Source organism: Desmodus rotundus, chromosome 1, assembly GCF_022682495.2.
Source record: "Desmodus rotundus isolate HL8 chromosome 1, HLdesRot8A.1, whole genome shotgun sequence".
NCBI classification, from domain to species: Eukaryota; Metazoa; Chordata; class Mammalia; order Chiroptera; family Phyllostomidae; genus Desmodus; species Desmodus rotundus.
The window spans coordinates 101,536,995-101,555,231 of NC_071387.1; the positions used below are offsets into that span (position 1 = coordinate 101,536,995).

The following is an 18,237-nucleotide window of genomic DNA, read 5'->3' on the forward strand; positions in this document are numbered from 1 at the left end:
CCAGAGTAGAAAATGCCTTGGGAGATCGCCAAATGATCATTTTCTTTTGAACTTTTGTTGTCACTCACAGGAGTCGAGGACGGACAGACTGTGAGGATGCCTGTAGGAAAAAGAGAAATTTTCATCACGTTCAGGGTAGGTGCTCTGCTTGCACAGCCTCTGTTGGGGCCTTGCTGTCTTGGAGAATGTGCAGCCAAGGCTTCTTGTGGAGAGAGGTGGAAGCTTCTTGGGGCACATCTTGCTATCCACATTTCCAAGGGGAACAGTGGCCACCTTGGTGGAATTATTAAGTATGTCACCATCAAGCTTTTGTGTTAGGTGTGGAGAGAACAAAGTTGCTTCAAGATATTTACAAGTTGGAAACAAAAAACACATAAAAATACAGAAAACATTGCCCTGTGTTTTTATTTACATATTAAATTGTTGGTAGGGATAGTAGGTACCAACGGTAGAGTTTTACCTCCTGTATACAAGGGGAAACCTGGTTTCCTGAGATAAGGGAAACCTTAAAGGAGATAACAGCTTCTACTGGCAATTCCACTAGAAACATACCTGAGAAAAGCCCACACAGGTACAGTAGGCAGAGGCACAAGATGTGTGTGACAGCCTTGTTCATAGTAGCAAGACACTGATAACAACCTGCTGTCCTTGGACAAGAGAATGGTGGGGTGAGCTGCACTGTGGTCACAGTGGACCGCAGAGCTGTCAGAAGGAAGAAACTGGACCACGTGTGTAATGAGACTTGTCAGTTAAAAAGAGGAGGGAAAGACGGGTTGCAAGAGAGAAGCAAGGAAGATCATTTATGTAAACTTGTAAATCACATGAGGTGATGTTATATATATTGCTTAAGGACTTGTAGATATGTAGTAGAAGTTAAAAGATGCTTGTAAGAATGATAAATACTAGGTTCAGTCACATAGTTAACTCTGAGGGGGGTGAGGAGGAAGCAAGGAGACTTCACCTGCATTCATAATATCTTATTTGTAGCTTTATGTATATACTTTGCAGTTTATGTACATGTGAAATATCATACTTTAAAAAAGACAAAAATCTAAGGATGAACCTTTAAACTGAGAAATCAAAGACAAAGATAGCAAGCTGGAAGCCAGTCGATGAGACTAGTTTGGTGGAGAATTCAGATTCTCTCCCCATCTAATAATAGAGAAGAAAAAACAAATCACTGGAACACAAAGAATGTCTTTGAGATACAACAAACAGTGCTTCTAAAAAATAATTCTAGTGTTGTCGACCTGTCTTAAAGGTAGTTTATGCCAAATTACCATTTGGAAAACCATTTTGCCTTTGTAGATGTGTTAGTCTGTGTTCTAGTAAAGTAAGATTTTAAGTTTTGAAGATGCCAATTTTACTTTATTTTTGTTCAGAATTGAATGGCTGGATTTGAACCTGGGAAATCCAGGCACTCTTGCACTGCAGTGTAGAAATGAATCTGATGTGTATCCTGGCATAGTGTTTCAATTTGATGAAAGTACGCTCTCTTTCTCAGTGCTGTGTTGCAAGCATAGAAGCAGGGAAATGTGTGTCAGGCCCTAAGCTCAGGCTGCTGAGATGTGGGGCTGAGGTCCAGTCTCCAGAAAGACCTCTCTGTGCATAATGCCCATCTCTTATGTTTGGCCCTAGGTGCAGAAAAGCCCTGTGTTCCGGAGGGATGGCGCAGACATCCACTCTGACCTCTTTATTTCTATAGCTCAGGCTGTTCTCGGGGGGACAGCCAGAGCCCAGGGCCTGTATGAGACAATCAATGTGACGGTAAGAGGGCAAGATTATCTTTGCCGCCTTCCTACTTAATTGCTTTTTTTTCCCCCTGGAATGGAAAATGGCTTACAAGTGGCTAGAACCTGTAAACAGCCAACATGTCGGGGATTCAGGGGAAATGAGATTTAGGGGAGGCAGGAAGAATATCTGGCCATTCCTTGGGTTTGCGTCACAGGGTGTGGGCCTTGAGTGTGTCATCACGAGGGACAATTCCTGAGTTGCATCCCCTCTTTTGCTGGGCCAGAGAGCAGCCTCAGCAATGTGCTCCTGTGCTGGCGTTGCTACGTTTCAGGTCTGGCTCTCCTTGCTTGGCTTACCTCGCCAAACCACCTGCCCCTAAGTCCTCGTTACAGGCTCTGTTCAGGGTAAACCCCAGCTTAGCCAGTTTCCATGTGGTTGTTGGTGGGTTCTGTGTAGAAATCTGAATGGGCAACTGGAGACTAAGGAAAACCACAGGTGTTCTTTCCTTATAGATCCCCCCTGGCACCCAGACAGACCAGAAGATTCGGATGAGTGGGAAAGGCATCCCCCGGATTAACAGTTATGGCTATGGAGATCACTACATTCATGTCAAGATAAGAGTTCCAAAGTAAGCGCCCACTTAGCCATGGCAAGGCCTGCTGGATCCTTTCACACTTCCACCATTGAGCAGGGGCCATTTGAGGGCTTTTTACCTGCCAGGTCCTGACATAAGTGTGGCAGGGTGGTGGTTTAGCACCACCAGACCACCTGGTCCCATTGTGGCTCTGCCGCTGGAAGTGCTGAGGCTCAGTCGGGTTACTTCTTTAAGTCAGTGTGTCCTGCCCAAGTTCTCCATCTGCAAAGTGTACATAATGAAAAAAAGGCTGACCTCCTTGAGTTAGAGAACTAAATAAATAACATATAGGGAATGCTTAGCTGTTACTGCAGTTGATTTTTTTATTATTGCTCTCGGGGTGCTCACAGGCTGGTGGGAGAGGCAGATCTATAACCAAATCATGGCACAGGATGTCTGTGTCCTGTAGGAGAAAGATCTGAGCTGAGTGCTGTGGGCATCCGGAATAGGCCCGCTGCCTCTGTTTGAGAGAACTGGGTTTCCAGTACTCCTTTTAATTTCCTGCACGTGTGCGCGTGCACACACACATGCACACACACACACTCTCTCACACGGTTATAAAAGCTCCTTCCCACCCCCAGTAAACTATTTAGCATAGAGGCAGTTGTATAAAACAACTTAGAGTATTTTAGGACATTTTCTTTACAGAAGCTTTAAGGGTGTGGCTCTGAGGGTCAGGTTGTGTACTCTGCCTGGGTCAGGGGTCCCACATTTCCCACACTGACCCAGGCCTCATCATTTAAAGAGTTGCCCAAAGGAAACACTTGACACTGATTGTGCTCGCTCCACAGAAGACTGACAAGTCGGCAACACAGCCTGATGCTGAGCTACGCTGAGGATGAGACTGATGTGGAGGGGACAGTGAATGGCGTCACCAATACAAGCACTGGTAAGGTGGCATGGTAGCACATGGCATTCTCAGTCTGTTGGTAGCATGTTGGGGTTTCCACTTGAGGATCTCTGTGGAACCTTCAGAGAGCACAGTATAAAGAGGGGAGCTAAGAGGAAAGTGTAAATGTGCTTCGGAGCACAGCTGCTTCTCCTTCCTCTGTTAGAGAGCACTAGATTGCTTCCTGCCAGATAGCAGCCCTGTGTGTCAGAGAGCTGCTCTTCCGAGTTCTATCCTTGGTTCTGCCACTTGCTTAGGCACATCATCCCATGAGAGTTCCTGCTAACAGCTTAAGAAAATGGATTGGAAGGCCTTATTCATTCCTAACCCAGAACACTTCAGCAAGATTTCAGAGTGTCTTGTAAGTAACATCTTTTACAGCAATTAAAAAAACATGGTCACATGACTCCAAATCTGCTTATTCCCAGCAGATCTAATTTTGAATTCCTCTGGCAATGAACCAGGTGCTTTATTTACCCTGATCTCAAATGTCATGCTCTATCTACGGGGTATAGTTAAATATTAGTAATACTTGATACCAGAATGCTTGCAGGCAGAAGCTTTGGTGGTGGCCCTCTTCCCATGGGAGGGAGCTGCTCTGCTGTGGAGATGCTGATTCTCCACTGGACGACTGCTGGGTCAGGATGGGCTGTGCCGAGAGTGGAATTGGCTTCAGGTGCACAACATGTTTCCTCCTTGTTGCATCATTTTGTTTTTGTCTGGGTCCTAGTTGTTGTTCTTGTGTTTTCAGAACTTGAATAGTATTAGGTTACTATATGGTCATTCAGAGCAGGTGATGGGAGCAGGGGTGAATTTCCCAGTGAAGTGGAGGGCTTGGTCTTGGATTCTCACACCCCATGCCACCCAGCAGGGAGGGGTGTTGCAAAAGCAGCAGCCTTTGCATAGACTTTTCTGAACTTCTGTTGCGTTTAGGGGGCCAAGTCTTCTGTGAAAAAACAGCCATGCCCTGGCTGGGTGGCTTAGTTGGTGGGAGTCTTGTTCTGTATACCAAAAGATTGTGGGTTCTGTTCCCAGTCAGGGCACATAGCTAGTTTGTGGGTTTGATCCCCAGTTGGGGTATGTGTGTTGCCACTGTTCAAGGCTGGACAGGTTCACATAATTTGGGCAGACGAATATTTGTGGAGCCTTTGGGATGTCTGACACGCCTTTATTCAAGGGTGGGCGAGCCACACATGCTGCAAGCTGCATGTCTCCCTGCATGTCCCTGTGTGGCACACTACATGTCACCTGTCCCCTTATGTGGCACATGTGGCACCCAGCAGGGAATCCCTACCTGCTTAAGTACTTTAGATGAGCAAAGCCAGCAAAAAGACAAAAACTTATATAACATAGCATGATTTTGTGTGCATGCAAGCCCACTTCGTATTATGGAAACCATTTGTCAGGCCCAGTCTCAAGGCTGTGAGAACACTACTTATCAGACCCACTCAAGGTTATAGGAAACTGCTTCCGTTAGTTACCCAGACACCTGGGTGAGGAAGCCAGACTGCCTCCATTTACCCTACAGTATGTGTGAGAGTCACCAACTAATGTTTCTCTTTCTCCGTTTCTCTGTCTAAAATCAATAAACATGTCCTTGGATGAGGAATTAAAAAAAAAAAGTAGCCACCACAAATCCTGTCTATAGCCTGACCAAGCATGGATTAGGTACTTGTATTAAATGGTTTGGTACATATACTTTTCCTTATTTTCTTGTTATATCCTTGAACAAAAAAGGAGTGGGAATAGTTAGTCCATGTAACTCTAAATGTTCACTTCTAGCTTCTCCTTCCTGAATCCCAAATGTAGCATGTGAGATTTGTTCTGCAGACAGCTCCCAGCTGTCCTCCTCTCCCACCCACCTGCAACTTGGGGTTCTCCTCAGCTGAGCCCTGTGCAAGGATGTGGGCCTTGTTCACTCTATTAGAATGCTGGGTATTAGTATTCACCAGTTGTTTTTTTTAAACCCCTTTCTGATAACTTAAATTGAGAGTTGTTCATATAGGCAGCTTCTGAACGTCCTTAGAACCCTCATTATTTTCATGGGGTTTTGTCCTGATAGCTAATTCCCTCTTCCCTCATTTAGCCAGGTTTCATTGGGAGCTTCCTGTGTGCCTGATACTTTTCCAGTTCTTCCTTTAATTTTTTTTCTTTTCCCTTCCTTCTTCATCCCTTACTCTTTCATCACTTCCTCCCCCAATGAGAATGAGAGAGAACAGGTACCTCTTTATTGCCTATGCACCATAAATCTTGATAGCACTAGCTTCCCATCCAAGATGCCATAGAAAACAGAGCATGCTTGAAGCTCTCTCTAGGTTACAGATCACAGTTACTTCTGAGTGGTTTTCACACTTAAGACAAACATACATTTCAAAATGTGACTTCTGGGCCCCCCTCCCTCACATGCACACACACATGTGCACACACACATGCACACACACATGCAGTGGCAATGTTGTTCAGCTTGCTGGACTAAGCTGGTTCATGTCAGGTACTGCACCACGAGGAACATGACTGCACAGGTGAGAAGCATCTCACCAATCATAAAGTACTTGTCCTGGAAATACCGCTTTTCAATGAGTTTCATCACTATGTGGGACAAGCCCAGGATATTGGCAATGTCAGGGATCCTCTTCTGTGTCCTCTACAAGGTCATTCTCTGTGCCCTCAGACCCTGCAGAATTCTGTGCTTGCCTCCAATAAGGTCATCTATGCCATGGTGAATTTTCGAGGGGCGGGGAGGAGTTAAACTGCAGTGATTTCATCCATTGGTATGGTGGTATCAGAGCTGTTGATAGTGAAGGTGCAAGACAGAAGCTCCTCTCGCTGTCTCTCCTGCTGCTCCCCTGTGTATTGCCGATGCTGGAAGTTTCTGAGAGCAGTCTGCAGGTGCTGGACATCATACTCTAACTAGTGTACATGAAGTTTGCATTCTGTCTTTTGTTATGAGTCTCCTTGCTGCACAAAATCTCCAGATGTTCTAGATGGCTGAATATCTAGTCTGTACTTGCTTGGATTTCATCTTATACTGCTGTACCAAAGAGAAAAAAGAATGATTGAGTGCACAGACTGCTTGTCTGCTGCCTTCAGGTGTCCTGTGTGAGACTGGAGCTGGTGGACCTGCATGTGCCTTTGCTACATGCAGTACAGCTGTTCCATGTCACCAGCCCAGCTGAATTTAAAAATCTTTGACATAATTTTACTGAGTATAGCTTAACTTTAATATATGCATTGGATGCATTTTTGAAAAGTTGTTCATAAAGTAAAATGGGTATGCCAAATTATATATCTTTTTTTTTAAAGATTTTATTTATTTATTTTTAGAGGGAAGGGAAGGGAAGGAGAGAGGGGAAGGGGAGAGGGAGAGAAACATTAATGTGTGGTTACCTTTTGTGCGTCCCCTGCTGGGGATCTGGCCTGCAACCCAGACATGTGAGCTGACTGGGCACCAAACCTTGACCCTCTGGTTCTAAGGCCTGCACTCAATCCACTGAGTTACACCAGCCAGGGCTATATATCTTTTTTATTCCTGTTGTTATTTCAGAGTTGTAGTCCAATAGGAATTTTGGCACCCAGACATAATCTTTTATTTTTATTTCATTTTAATATCATGGATTAATTGGAGAGAGAAACATCAACTTCTTTAAAAATATATTTTACTGATTATGCTGTTACAGATGTCCCATGTTTTCCTTCCTTTTATTCCCCTCAGCCCTGCAACTCCCCTCCCACCAGCATTTCCCCTCCCCCCTTAGTTCATGTCTGTGGGTTGTACATATAAGTTCTTTGGCTTCTCCATTTCCTATATGATTCTTAATCTCCCCCTGTCTATTTTGTACCTACCATTTATGCTTCTTATTCCCTGTACCTTTCTCCCCCTCCCCACTGATAACCCTCCATGTGATCTCCATTTCTGTGATTCTGTTCCTGTTCTAGTTGTTTGCTTAGTTTTTGTTTTTTAGGTTCAGTTGTTGATAGTTGGGAGTCTGTTGTCACTTTACTATTCGTATTTTTGATGATCTTTTTCTTAGATAAGTCCCTTTAACATTTCATATAATAAGGGCTTGGTGTTGATGAACTCCTGTAGCTTTACCTTGTCTGGGAAGCACTTTATCTGCACTTCCATTCTAGGGCTTTGCTGGATAGAGTCATCTTGGATGTAGGTCCTTGCCTTTCATGACTTTGAATACTTTTTTCCAGCCCCTTCTTGCCTACAAGGGTTTTTTTTTTTTGAGAAATCAGTTCATAGTCTTATAGGAACTCTTTTGTAGGTAACTGTGTCCTTTTATTGCTTTTAAGATTCTCTCCTTATCTTTAACCTTGGGTAATGTAATTATGATGTGCCTTGGTGTGTTCCTCCTTGGGTCCAGCTTCCTTGGGACTCTCTGAGCTTCCTGGACTTCCTGGAAGACTATTTCCTTTGCCAGATTGGGGAAGTTCTCCTGCATTATTTGTTCAAATAAGTTTCCAATTTCTTGCTCTTCCTCTTCTCCTTCTGGCACCCCTATGATTCAGATGTTGGAACATTTAAAGTTGTCCCAGAGGTTCCTAAGCCTCTTCTTATTTTTTTTGAATTCCTGTGTGTTCATTCTGTTCCAGTTGACTGTTTATTTCTTCTTTCTGCTCCAAATCATTGATTTGAGTCCTGGTTTCCTTCCTGTCACTGTTGGTTCCCTATATATTTTTCTTAATTTCACTTTGCATAGCCTTCACTTCTTCCTCTATTTTGCGACCATCCTTAACCATTTCTGTAAGCATCCTGATTACCAGTGTTTTGAACTCTGCATCTGATAGGTTGGCTATCTCTTCATCACTTAGTTCTATTTTTGGAGCTTTGATCTGTTCTTTCATTTGGGCTGTGTTTTTTTGGTCTCGGCATGCTTATTACATTGTAAGGGGTGGAGCCTTAGGTGTTCACCAGGGTGGGGCATCCCACTTCACTGCATTGTGGCATTGTATGTGGGGGCGGGGTCCGAGAAGGAATAACACTGCTTCCTCAGCTTTGGCCGGCTTTCAGTCACTTCCACCACTACCCACAAGCAAATTGGGCCCTTCTGGTGCTGGTTCCTGGGTGCGTGGGCATGTGTACATCTAGGACCCTTTGGGTCTCTCCAGTGGACTCTCCTGTGAGGCTGGGAGTTTCTCCTGCTGCCGCAACCCCCATAGGTTTTTCCAGTCAGAGGTTTTGAGGCTTTATTTCCCCACACTGGAACATTAGGTGGTGTGGTCTGTCTTGCTCCCCAGTTGCTCCTCCTTGTTTATCCTCATGCAAATACGGGACTGCCTGGTCCACCAGCTGCTGCCTTGCCCACCCAGTCCTTCAGCTGCTGCCTTGCCACACATCCTTTCCACCCCGGCTGCCCGTCTCCACCCCTCCTACCAATCTGAACGGTTGTTTCTTCTTTAACTTCTTGGTTGTTGGACTTCCATACAGTTCAATTTTCTGGCAGTTCTGGTTATTTTTTGTTTTTAAATTTGTTGTTGTTCTTTTGTTTGTGTGAGGAGGCAAAGTGTATTTACCTATGCCTCCATCTTGGCCAGAAGTCCAAAACATAAGTTTGTTCTTCCACTTATTTATGCAGTTCATTGGTTGATTCTCTTATGTGCCCTGACCAGGTATTAAACCTGCAACCTTGGTGTATCAGGACAACACTCCAACCATCTGAACTGCCTGGTCGGGCATTAAATGACATTTAAAAATCTCAGAATTGGCTTCAAGGAATGCACTGTCTGTCTGCTGCCTGGTTATAGTTAAGCCTTCCATTACACTGTGAAGAGAATTACTTTTGCAGTCCCCATAAGAAAATAATGAGAGTACACATAATTCCCATTTCCTGACAGCTTCACTGACAACGGGTCCTGTTATTTAAGTAGAGCCCCAATCTCTTTTATTTCAAGCATTTAACAAAGCCCATTAACTAGCCCTGGCTGGTGTGGCTCAGTGAGTTGAGCACTGGCATGTGAACCAAAAGGTTGCTGCTTCAGTTTCCAGTCAGGGCACATGCCTGGGTTGCAGGCCAGGTCCCCAGTTGGGGGGCTATGAAAGGCAACTATTTCTCACATAATGATATTTGTCTCCCTCTCTGTCTCCTTCCCTTCCCCTCTCTCCAAAAGTAGATAAATAAAATCTTAAAAGCGTATAAACTAAAGTTGTCCTGGAAGCAGTTGCATTCAGTTATTAGTGATGCTTAGGATAAAGTGTCTACTTTTTTCCAATAGCTTCTAAGTACACGTGCATTAGAGAGTCAGTAGAGACCTAAGAGAGAGTCATTGTAGATATGGATTGATTTCTGAGTGTCTTTGCTTTTATTATGGAAAAGAGTACCTGGAAGGCATTTGGAATAGATACAGTTACTTAGTAGGAAATTGACCTCAAGTCTTTGGTGGGTTTAGCATCCTTTATTTATGTTCCCTAATGCAGCTGCTAAAAACCTTAATGGCTGATCCTAGCTTCGTGTGCTTAGGGACTCTTAGCACTTCAGCAAAAAGACACAGGGAATTGGGGCAGTCTGAGACTGCTGTGTGGCTTTTTGAGTTAGAGACATAGTGTGGCTCATTGTTTGTTTCTGGATCATCATCAGTTCTTGTGGCAACACACATATGTACATTTAGCTGTAGCTGTAGCTGTAGAAACCTGTTACTGAGCTCACTATTTGGGAATTTCACCTGCTGCTTCTCTTCTCTGATATGGCTAATAGTGTTGACCATAGACCTCTTTTATACAGGGAGGAGGCAAGAGGAAGGTGAGGGAAAGACTTGTTCGTAGAAGGAGACTTGCTCTGCTGGCTCAACTTGTGTGTGTTAGATGGCTCAGGGGGTCAGGCCGTGAGTGTAGACCTGCACTTCCACCTGTGGTGTGGGTCCATTCCTCAGAAGTCAGATCCTGGAGTACTGTTGGCCTCTATTTCTTCAAACAGATACTCATTTAGCTTTTACTGTGTGCTAAGAAGTGATACCCAGAGAGAGAGGGTCTTTGCCCTCATCCAACAACAGCATAATGGGGAAGACAGAACAAGCATTGAACCCTCAAATAAGTGCTAGACCTCTCTTGTAACACTAGGAGTTTGACCCTGAAAGGTAGGTGGTACAGATTCGTGGAATGAATATTATCTGGTTATTCTTCCCCTGGCGTCACCTTGTGAACAGCCATCAGGTAGTTTTGACTTGGAATCCCTGCCTGTAGTGACTACAGTGTTTCTTCTTTGAGTCCCCAGGACCTTGCGTAGCACCTGGCCTAAGGCTTATTCGTGGTAAATGTTGGCTGGGGTGGTTTGAATTTATTTCCCTAACCATCAGCAGGGAAACACTCTCAGGGAGACAGGAAAATGTAATCCTTCTCAGGAAAGCCACATGTGGTCTGATGGAGGAGTCCTTTGGCCTTGGGTTTGACCTCTGACTGTGGTGGGCTGAGCAGCCCCACCTTCTGAAAGTGCAGGCTAGAAATGCCTGTTTGGCTGGGGTGGACTTCCACCATAGGGCATTTTCTGTTTATTCTAAAATGAAAGATCATGTACCAGCTTTATTGAAAGCAGCTTTGGAAGTATAGCACTTCGCATTTTATCTTGTGATGAGACCTATAGGTGCCTGAGTGCTCGGGACATCCCATAAGGACATGTTGCTCCTTCTACCCCAGGCTCTAGTCCTCAGAGAGATCAGGACTCTGAGAAAGGGAGAGAAGAGCCATGTGTTTATAGACTTTGTTATCTGTGTGCAGAGGCTCACAGTTTATTCCTGTTTGGTTTAGACTTTTAAGTTCAGTGCTTATATTCATTTGATGTCCTGGTCAGTAAATATTCCTGAAGGCTCCCATACCCCTTTTAGCCAGACTTAAAAATAGAAAGAGAAGTAAGACCATGTTCCTGCTAGTATAAAATGAGGAGAATTTCTAGGTGTGTGTGTTTTGCTGGTGTTTGTTGTTGTTGTTGTTGTGAATTATTAACCAGCTAACAGGGTGCTTGTTCGGGCTCTCCCAGATTGGCCACTGTGGCTCGTATACCTGCATGACCACGGAACACAGTTACTCTGTACCCTTCCTCAGGTGATAAGGATGACAGAGTTGCCGGGGGGGAAGTCAGCGGTCACTGAGTGTTTTTGTGCCCTGTTGTGACTAGTAGTTAAGCTTGGGTTCTGATGTCAGAAGATTCACAACCCAGCTCTGCCATTATTAGCAGTGAAGCCTTAGGCAAATTACTTCACCTCTCTGAACCTCAGTTTCCTTATCTGTAAATCAGGGATAATAGCACCTGCTTCATAGGGGTCTACATGATTAAATGAGATCACATGGGTAAAGTATTTGGCATGACACGTGGCACATGTTAAAATCCCCATCAGTGGTAACTCTAGTGTCACACATGCAAAGTCTCATACGCTGACTCACATGAACACATGAAGATTTGCCATCTCCTTACCAAGGGCTTAACGAAATTCAATACTCTTGCTCTTCCTTGTTCTAGGAGGCCCGGGAGTAATGAGAAATTTCTGGTTTGTGGATCCCTTTGTGTTAGAATCCGTTTTGTTACTGAAGTCTTTATGTAAGAAAAGAGGGCGCAAAGGACTGAGGGAGGCACACGTGGCAGTGGGCACCTCTCACAGGGGCTTGCTCTGCCGATTATGCAGTGCCTAGGTCCTCCGCTGGGGAGCCCCGGAAATCAGGAGTCACTCAGCTGCCTCGTCTTTGGTGATTGCTTAGACCTCTGGCAGCACATCCTTGTCCAGGGCCATCACTGCCTCAGAACATTCCTGATCTGTGAGAGCCTGCTAGTCCAGAGGACTGCCTAGGGACCTAGGACAGCCTTGTCCCACTTCTGCTAGGGGCCTCTCATTGAGGAAGGTATCTTAGTCTGTGATCTTGGGGGCTGTGACCGTTTTTTCCTCTGCTATGCACTGTGTTTGGCATAGTTCTAATGTGTTGAATACAGGTCTATAGTCTAACTCATAAAAAAAGTTTGCCCTCCTTGCCTAGTAGTTGGTAGATCTTTAAAATGATGCATTTGTACAGCAGAGCTGCCCTCGTTAGTCTCAGCCTAGGCCCTAAAGAAACAAGGAGCACCCCCTCGTTTCTAGAGCGTTTAGGGTTAGATGCCCCGAGATGGAGAGATCTTGCCCAGTGCCATACAGGGTTCTTTGCTGCTGTCATTACAGATAAGTGCACATGTCCTGGGATTCCGAGAGGCAGTGAGTCCTTCCTTCCCTGAGTATCCCAGAGATGTGCACATGTACAGAGCATGGAGCTGGTCGGTCGGTCTTGGCATTGTTGTTCACCTTTCAGAGCCAGTGGCATGGTAGTTAAGAGTCCGAGCTTTGGAGTCTGACTGCTTGGGTTTGAACTTAGTTCTCCCTCCCACTTACTTTGTGGTCTTGACCAAAGCACTTAACCTCTCTGTGCCTCCATTTTTTTGTTGTTGTTGTTTTTTCATCTGAAATGTACCTGTAAGGTTATCCTAAGGAGTGAATGAGCTAATGGGGAAGTTTTGTGGTCTGGCTTGGAAGGCATCTGGCAGTGGGCTATATTTTTGTTACAGTTGTTAAGATGGAGACAGCTGGTACTTGACTGGCTCTGTTTCTTATTTCTCTCTCAAGGCTCAGTGACTCAGGGAGCAGTTGGGATACACTGAAGTACTGCGTGACCTGTTTACTTCAGTCATTTGAAAAGGCGAGGCAGCCTTGGCCAACCTGGGAGCTGCCACCTCTCCTCTCAGGGTGGTGCTTGGTGGCCACTCCCAGGTTGGCCAGGTGGTCCCTGAGTGTAGAGTCCTTGGGTGGCCAGGCGGGGGTAGGTGGGGCCTGGGATGGGACACCTGGAGGTGTGCGCCCTTGACCCCAGTTTTTTCTGCTGTTTGTGCCCAGGTGGCAGCACCATGGATAGCTCCGCAGGAGGCAAGGCTAGGCCTGAGGCTGGGGAGGACAAGGAGGGATTCCTTTCCAAACTTAAGAAAATGTTTACCTCCTGATACCCAGCCGAGGTAGGAAAACCCTTGAGGTTTCTCCCCTTTGTTTCCTTTTGTGAACTAATCCCCATTTTCCCTTACTTTAACCAATTTCATACTCCCTACCCCCTGGCGCTGGAAAGGATACCAGTCTCAGGCATGGTGTATCTGGCTCCCCTTGGAGCCAAGCCTTTTGGCCCCTGGAGACACCTACATTAGGTAATGTGGCAGAGTCAATGGCAGTCCAGGGCTGAACCAGACCTCAAGGAGAGGCTGCACTGGGGGCCGCCTCCCAGCTCTCCCTCTACCAGCTCCCAGAGGCACTGCATCCCACAGTGGTGGGAACCAGGTTTCCTACAGTCACAGGAGAGCCAGGCAAACTTAGATCGCTCTAACTCACCACCTGTTTTATAGTGCCTGTCCTACCTGGGGTGTAGAGCCGTGTAACCTCCCTCTTGGGGGGCTGCCAAGAGTTGTATTTGGTCACTGTGGGTTCTTGGGACCAACTTTACTTGTGCAGGTTCCTGGTGGCTGGGGCTCCTGGCATGGCTCCTTCCCAGGGATGACAGAAGCTCACCCATTGGGGGATGTGCCTTGCAATGCCAGTAAACTGTAACCACTTATGTCTTGGCTCAGGAAAACGGTCCACTGGAAACTAGGCCAGGAGCAGCAGCCCCTCCTCGTGGCCAGGGCACCTTGGAGACTGGCGGATTCCAGAACAGCAGTATTGAGCCCTGCCTGCAGAGGCCCTCTGGACCACCTTGGCAACAGCAAAATCATGTGACAACACACCTTTCCACAGAATGGTCATGGTGGACAGCTCCTGGGCAGTAAGGCGTGGCACGCCTAAGGGCTGGTAGGTTTCTTGTCCATGGGTAGGTAACTTGGCCTCTTCTGGCTCAGAGTAAGACATCTGGACACTTCTTGAAATTAGAGCCAAAACTTTATTTTGGAATGAACTGTGGTGGAAATCTTAGTAAAGAATTAAAGGCCATGCTTACAGCTTAAAAATGAAGCCTGAAACTGCACCAAGTTGTAACGAGATTAATTTCCCTCTCTTTAAACCTCTGGGAGGTTCTAGAATGAGTCTTTTCTGACATGTTGTCTTTTCCAGGAACTTGGGGCCTATAAGCCCCACCAGTATCACCCACCTCTCAGTAGAGGTGTCCCTTGCTTTTCTTGGAGTTTAATTCCCAAGGGTACCAAGCAGCTGAAACGTGAGGGCCGTGATCTTTGTCAGTCCTCCCTCCCACCCCACCTGGGTGGCCTCTTGTCCATCCATGGCTGTGGAGCTCTGGTGTTTGAAGCCAGGCCTGAGTGAGACTCTGCCTGTTTGCTGGACCACGGGCCGCCCTGGCCACAGCCTGGCTGACGGCCTCCTTATCCTAGAGCCTTACCCCCACTGCTGGCTACAGCTTGGTTCTCATCATTACACTGTTGACATGTATTTCCAGAAATGTGTTTAAATTATTTAATGCTAAGGATCATTGTCTTTTCCTATATAAATATTTGTTCAGAAAAGGAAAATACAGTCTAAGCAGTTGAAGGCTCTCCACCATCCAGCCAGAGCAAAACAGTTTCCCACACCTCAGCTTCTAGGATGTGTAGATTCCCTGTGTTTCCAGACCCTCCCATTGGTAAGAGGCTAATAATGGAGAACATTTCTGAATAGTTTTCTTTTTGTTTTCCTTCATAATTTACTAAAATAAAGGATCTATTAGTGTCTGATCTATGAATGTAAAATGATTCTGTATTCATGTAAAAGATTATCTACTGCAAAGAGATATTTAAAACCTACATTATGGTTACGTCTTCTTTGAAAGAGTTCAAGCAGCTTTCTGCAGGTGGCTTAGCAGGGGCTTACATGGTGTTCACGTGCAGGTCAGGCCGCCCCGCGTTTCTGCTGGCCTCCCTGGAGCTGGCTGCAGAGGTGGCTGGTCTCATCCAGAGTCATGGCTGCCTGAGAGCATACCCACACAAGGGCTGAGCCTCTTAAACCCAAATCGCAGAGAAGGGAGCCTCCCATGCAACAATGGGCTAATTTGAATGAATGTACTAGAATTTTGTGGGTAGCTTCTTTTTTTGGAGCCTGTGCCATGAGAGATGTGCAGTGTGGCCTCCTACATCACATTTTCCCTTGCTAGATTTATTTTTTCTCTCAATTATTGTCAAAGGAATATTAATATATTTTTTTGTGTTAAAATTTTTGCTCACTGTACTTTGACTACTCTGGGCTCCCTGCAGAGACAGTTTCACAAAAGCCTCAATGCTGGCACCACTGGAATGGGCCCCAAGCACATCTCTCAGACCAACGCCCCCGGTTCTGAGCTGAGTAGCTTGCAGTGTGAGCACACCTGCTGGTTGGGTGAAGAGGATGGGAAAGACCTGATGGGCCAGAAAGGGGCTCAGCAGTGACCTCCTGCCAGTTGCAAATACTTGCCCTTCATTCAGCAAATTTTTATTGAGTCCCTGCTGTGGACTCTCAGCATGGGCCCCTTCACAAGCCTAGACCCAGGTACATCAACAGGAAGCTAGGTGGGCCATCTCCTGACAGCTTGGTTTTCCTCTGGAGAAGTCAGCTCCCACTCATGGTGTGTCTTTTGAAAGCAGAAGTCTAGAGGAACACTTTGAAAGAGGAAGGTGGATTTTCTTGCTAGCAATGAGTATCATTGTTGCTGTACTGAGGGTCCCTTCCGCAGACGCAGGGAGATGGCAGTGCAAATCTAGCATCCAGTCTCACACAAGGCTTGGAGTAGGCTTACTCCCACAGCTGGCTTCTCAGCTATTTGTCACCAGATAACTTGCAGCCTGAGTTGGGGTTGGAGTGGAGATGAGATATTTTAAAAATACAGAAAAGTATCTGTAGGCTCTGAGCCTTTGGGGATTGTCAGGAGGGGGAGGTAGATAAATGTTGAGCATTTGCTGAAATGCCAAGGGGATGAATGAGGGAAGGCACGGTCACATAGGGATGAAATAGACTTGGGGACTGGACTTTGTTTCCATCCCCACCTGCAGGCTTCTGTTCTGATTTGTTTTCCCACCTGAGCCATCCTCTTCCTCCTCTTTGGGCCTTTGGATTCTGGTGGACTTGAATGCAACATTCCTTCCCTGTCATGAAAACCCTCCCTCAATGTACAAGAATTTTTCCAGTCTCACAAGCCTCTCAGTTGCTCCTATGTTCAGGGACTGTCCCTGCCCTTTATTCTGTTCTGTAACAGTGGAGCCCAACACTGAATACTGAATTATATGAGCTGTCCTGGCTTTTGCAGAAGGCATGTAGCATTCTTGTTAATAAACACTGTGAAACCTGACTTTATATCATTTAACTGAAGTTCTCCTTATTTGGCATGATGCTTGTGAAGGATCGCACATGGACCAGTCAGGAACTTAATGCAAAGAAACAAAGTGGGTCCTGACCTACAGCTTCAGTTCCCGGGAGACAGAAGGGAGTGGTGGAGACTGTGGCTGCCCTGTTTAAAGGGGACAGCCACTGTTCAGCTCCACCCAAGGCAGGGCAGGGGGCTGCACAGGAATTCAGGCCCAGTGCTGCCAGATCTTCTGGTACTCTCCAAGAGAAGCTGGGCATCCAGATTTTTGTGTGGAGATTTTTGTTACCTCATTTTTTTAAAAAGTTTTATTTTTAGAGAGGGGGGAGAAATAGAGGGAAAGAAACATCAATGTGTGGTTGCTGCTCATGTGGCCCCCACTGGGGACCTGGCCCGCAACCCAGGCATGTGCCCTGACTAGGAATTGAACCAGTGACCCTTGGGTTTGCAGCCCACGCTCAATCCAGTGCGCTACGCCAGCCAGGGCTAGTTACCTCATTTTTGAGGTAACAGTTATTGAGAGATAATTTACAAACTATTCAACTCACCTTTAAAGTGTACAGTTTTGTGGGTTTTAATTTAAGGTTATGCATCTATCACCACAATCAATTCTAGAACATTTTCATCACCTCGAGAGATTCCATATCCTTTAGCAGTTACTTTCCATTTTCTCCCAAGTCCTTCAGTCTCTTGATAACCACAAATCTACTTCCTGTCTTATAAATTTGTTCTGTGTGTTTCATCTGAGTGGTGTCATACAATATGTGAGCTTTTGTGGTTCTTGTTTCATTTAGTATGTTTCAAGGTGTATTCATTTTATGGCATCAATTAGTACTTCATTTTTTATGGCTGAATAATATCCCACTGTATGAATAGACCACATTTTTTTCTCATTCATCCTATAGACATTCAGGGTTTTTCCACTGTTCTGTTATTATCAATAATATTTCTATGAATGTCTCATTTTAAAATGTTGGCAGTTACTTGAGATGCTTGGAGAGTCAAGCTCATTGACAGGGAAAATAGAAGGGTGGTTGCCAGGAGCTAGAGGGAGGAGGGTGGGGGAGCTAGGGTTTAATGGGTGCAGAGTTTCAGTGTGGAATGATGGCAGAGTCCTGGAGATGGATGGTGGTGATGGTTGTACAGCAATGAATGTACTTAATGCCACTGAACTGTTCATTTAAAAATGACTAAAATAGTAAAGTTTATGTGTATTTTACTACAGTTAAGAAAATAAATGATGGCAGCCTACTGACGTATTTCAGGGACCACATTTCAGAAGACCAGGTACACACGGCAGTGCACCTGATGAAGAACTGTGCTGGGAACGCCTCAGCCAGCAGGGCAGCGTGGTGGCACTGGGAGTAGTCCCCTCCACGGGGTGCTCTGTGTGGCATGACCCCCACATGCTTGCTTTCTTTTTAAAAAATTTTATTTACTTATTTTTAGACAGAAGAGAAGGGAGGAAGAGAGGGAGAGAAACATCAATGTGTGGTTGCCTCTCGTGCGCCCCCTACTGGGGACCTGGCCTGCAACCCAGGCATGTGCCCTCACGGGGAATTAATCTAGCAACCGATTGGTTCACAGGCTGGTACTCAATCCACTGAGCCACACCAGCCAGGGCCCCCACGTGCTCTTACTGTAGTGATCTGAAGTTGGGGCGGGACCACCCTGGGTCAGGCAGGGCATCTGATTTCAATGTTCAGGGTGGGCAAAGGGTCTTTCTTT

At 45.8% G+C, this 18,237-nt stretch overlaps 1 protein-coding gene and 1 pseudogene across 2 annotated transcripts in view; one reads left to right on the top strand and one right to left on the bottom strand.

Moving 5' to 3' along the window:
- The window catches only part of DNAJA3 (DnaJ heat shock protein family (Hsp40) member A3), a 31,276-nt gene extending 16,296 nt beyond the window's left edge, over positions 1-14,980 (top strand). Inside the window, exons 7-12 of one of the 2 annotated variants that reach the window (XM_024553310.4) lie at positions 71-135; positions 1,639-1,767; positions 2,247-2,362; positions 3,160-3,257; positions 13,104-13,219; positions 13,820-14,980. In XM_024553310.4, coding sequence (XP_024409078.2) covers positions 71-135; positions 1,639-1,767; positions 2,247-2,362; positions 3,160-3,257; positions 13,104-13,207 — 512 coding nt within the window. In that variant the 3' untranslated portion in view covers positions 13,208-13,219; positions 13,820-14,980. The remainder of the gene's footprint in view (positions 1-70; positions 136-1,638; positions 1,768-2,246; positions 2,363-3,159; positions 3,258-13,103; positions 13,220-13,819) is intronic. The other variant, XM_024553311.4, reaches the window with a different exon arrangement.
- Positions 5,440-12,537, bottom strand: LOC123479001 (Golgi SNAP receptor complex member 2 pseudogene; annotated as a pseudogene).
- Positions 14,981-18,237: the final 3,257 nt, after the last annotated feature.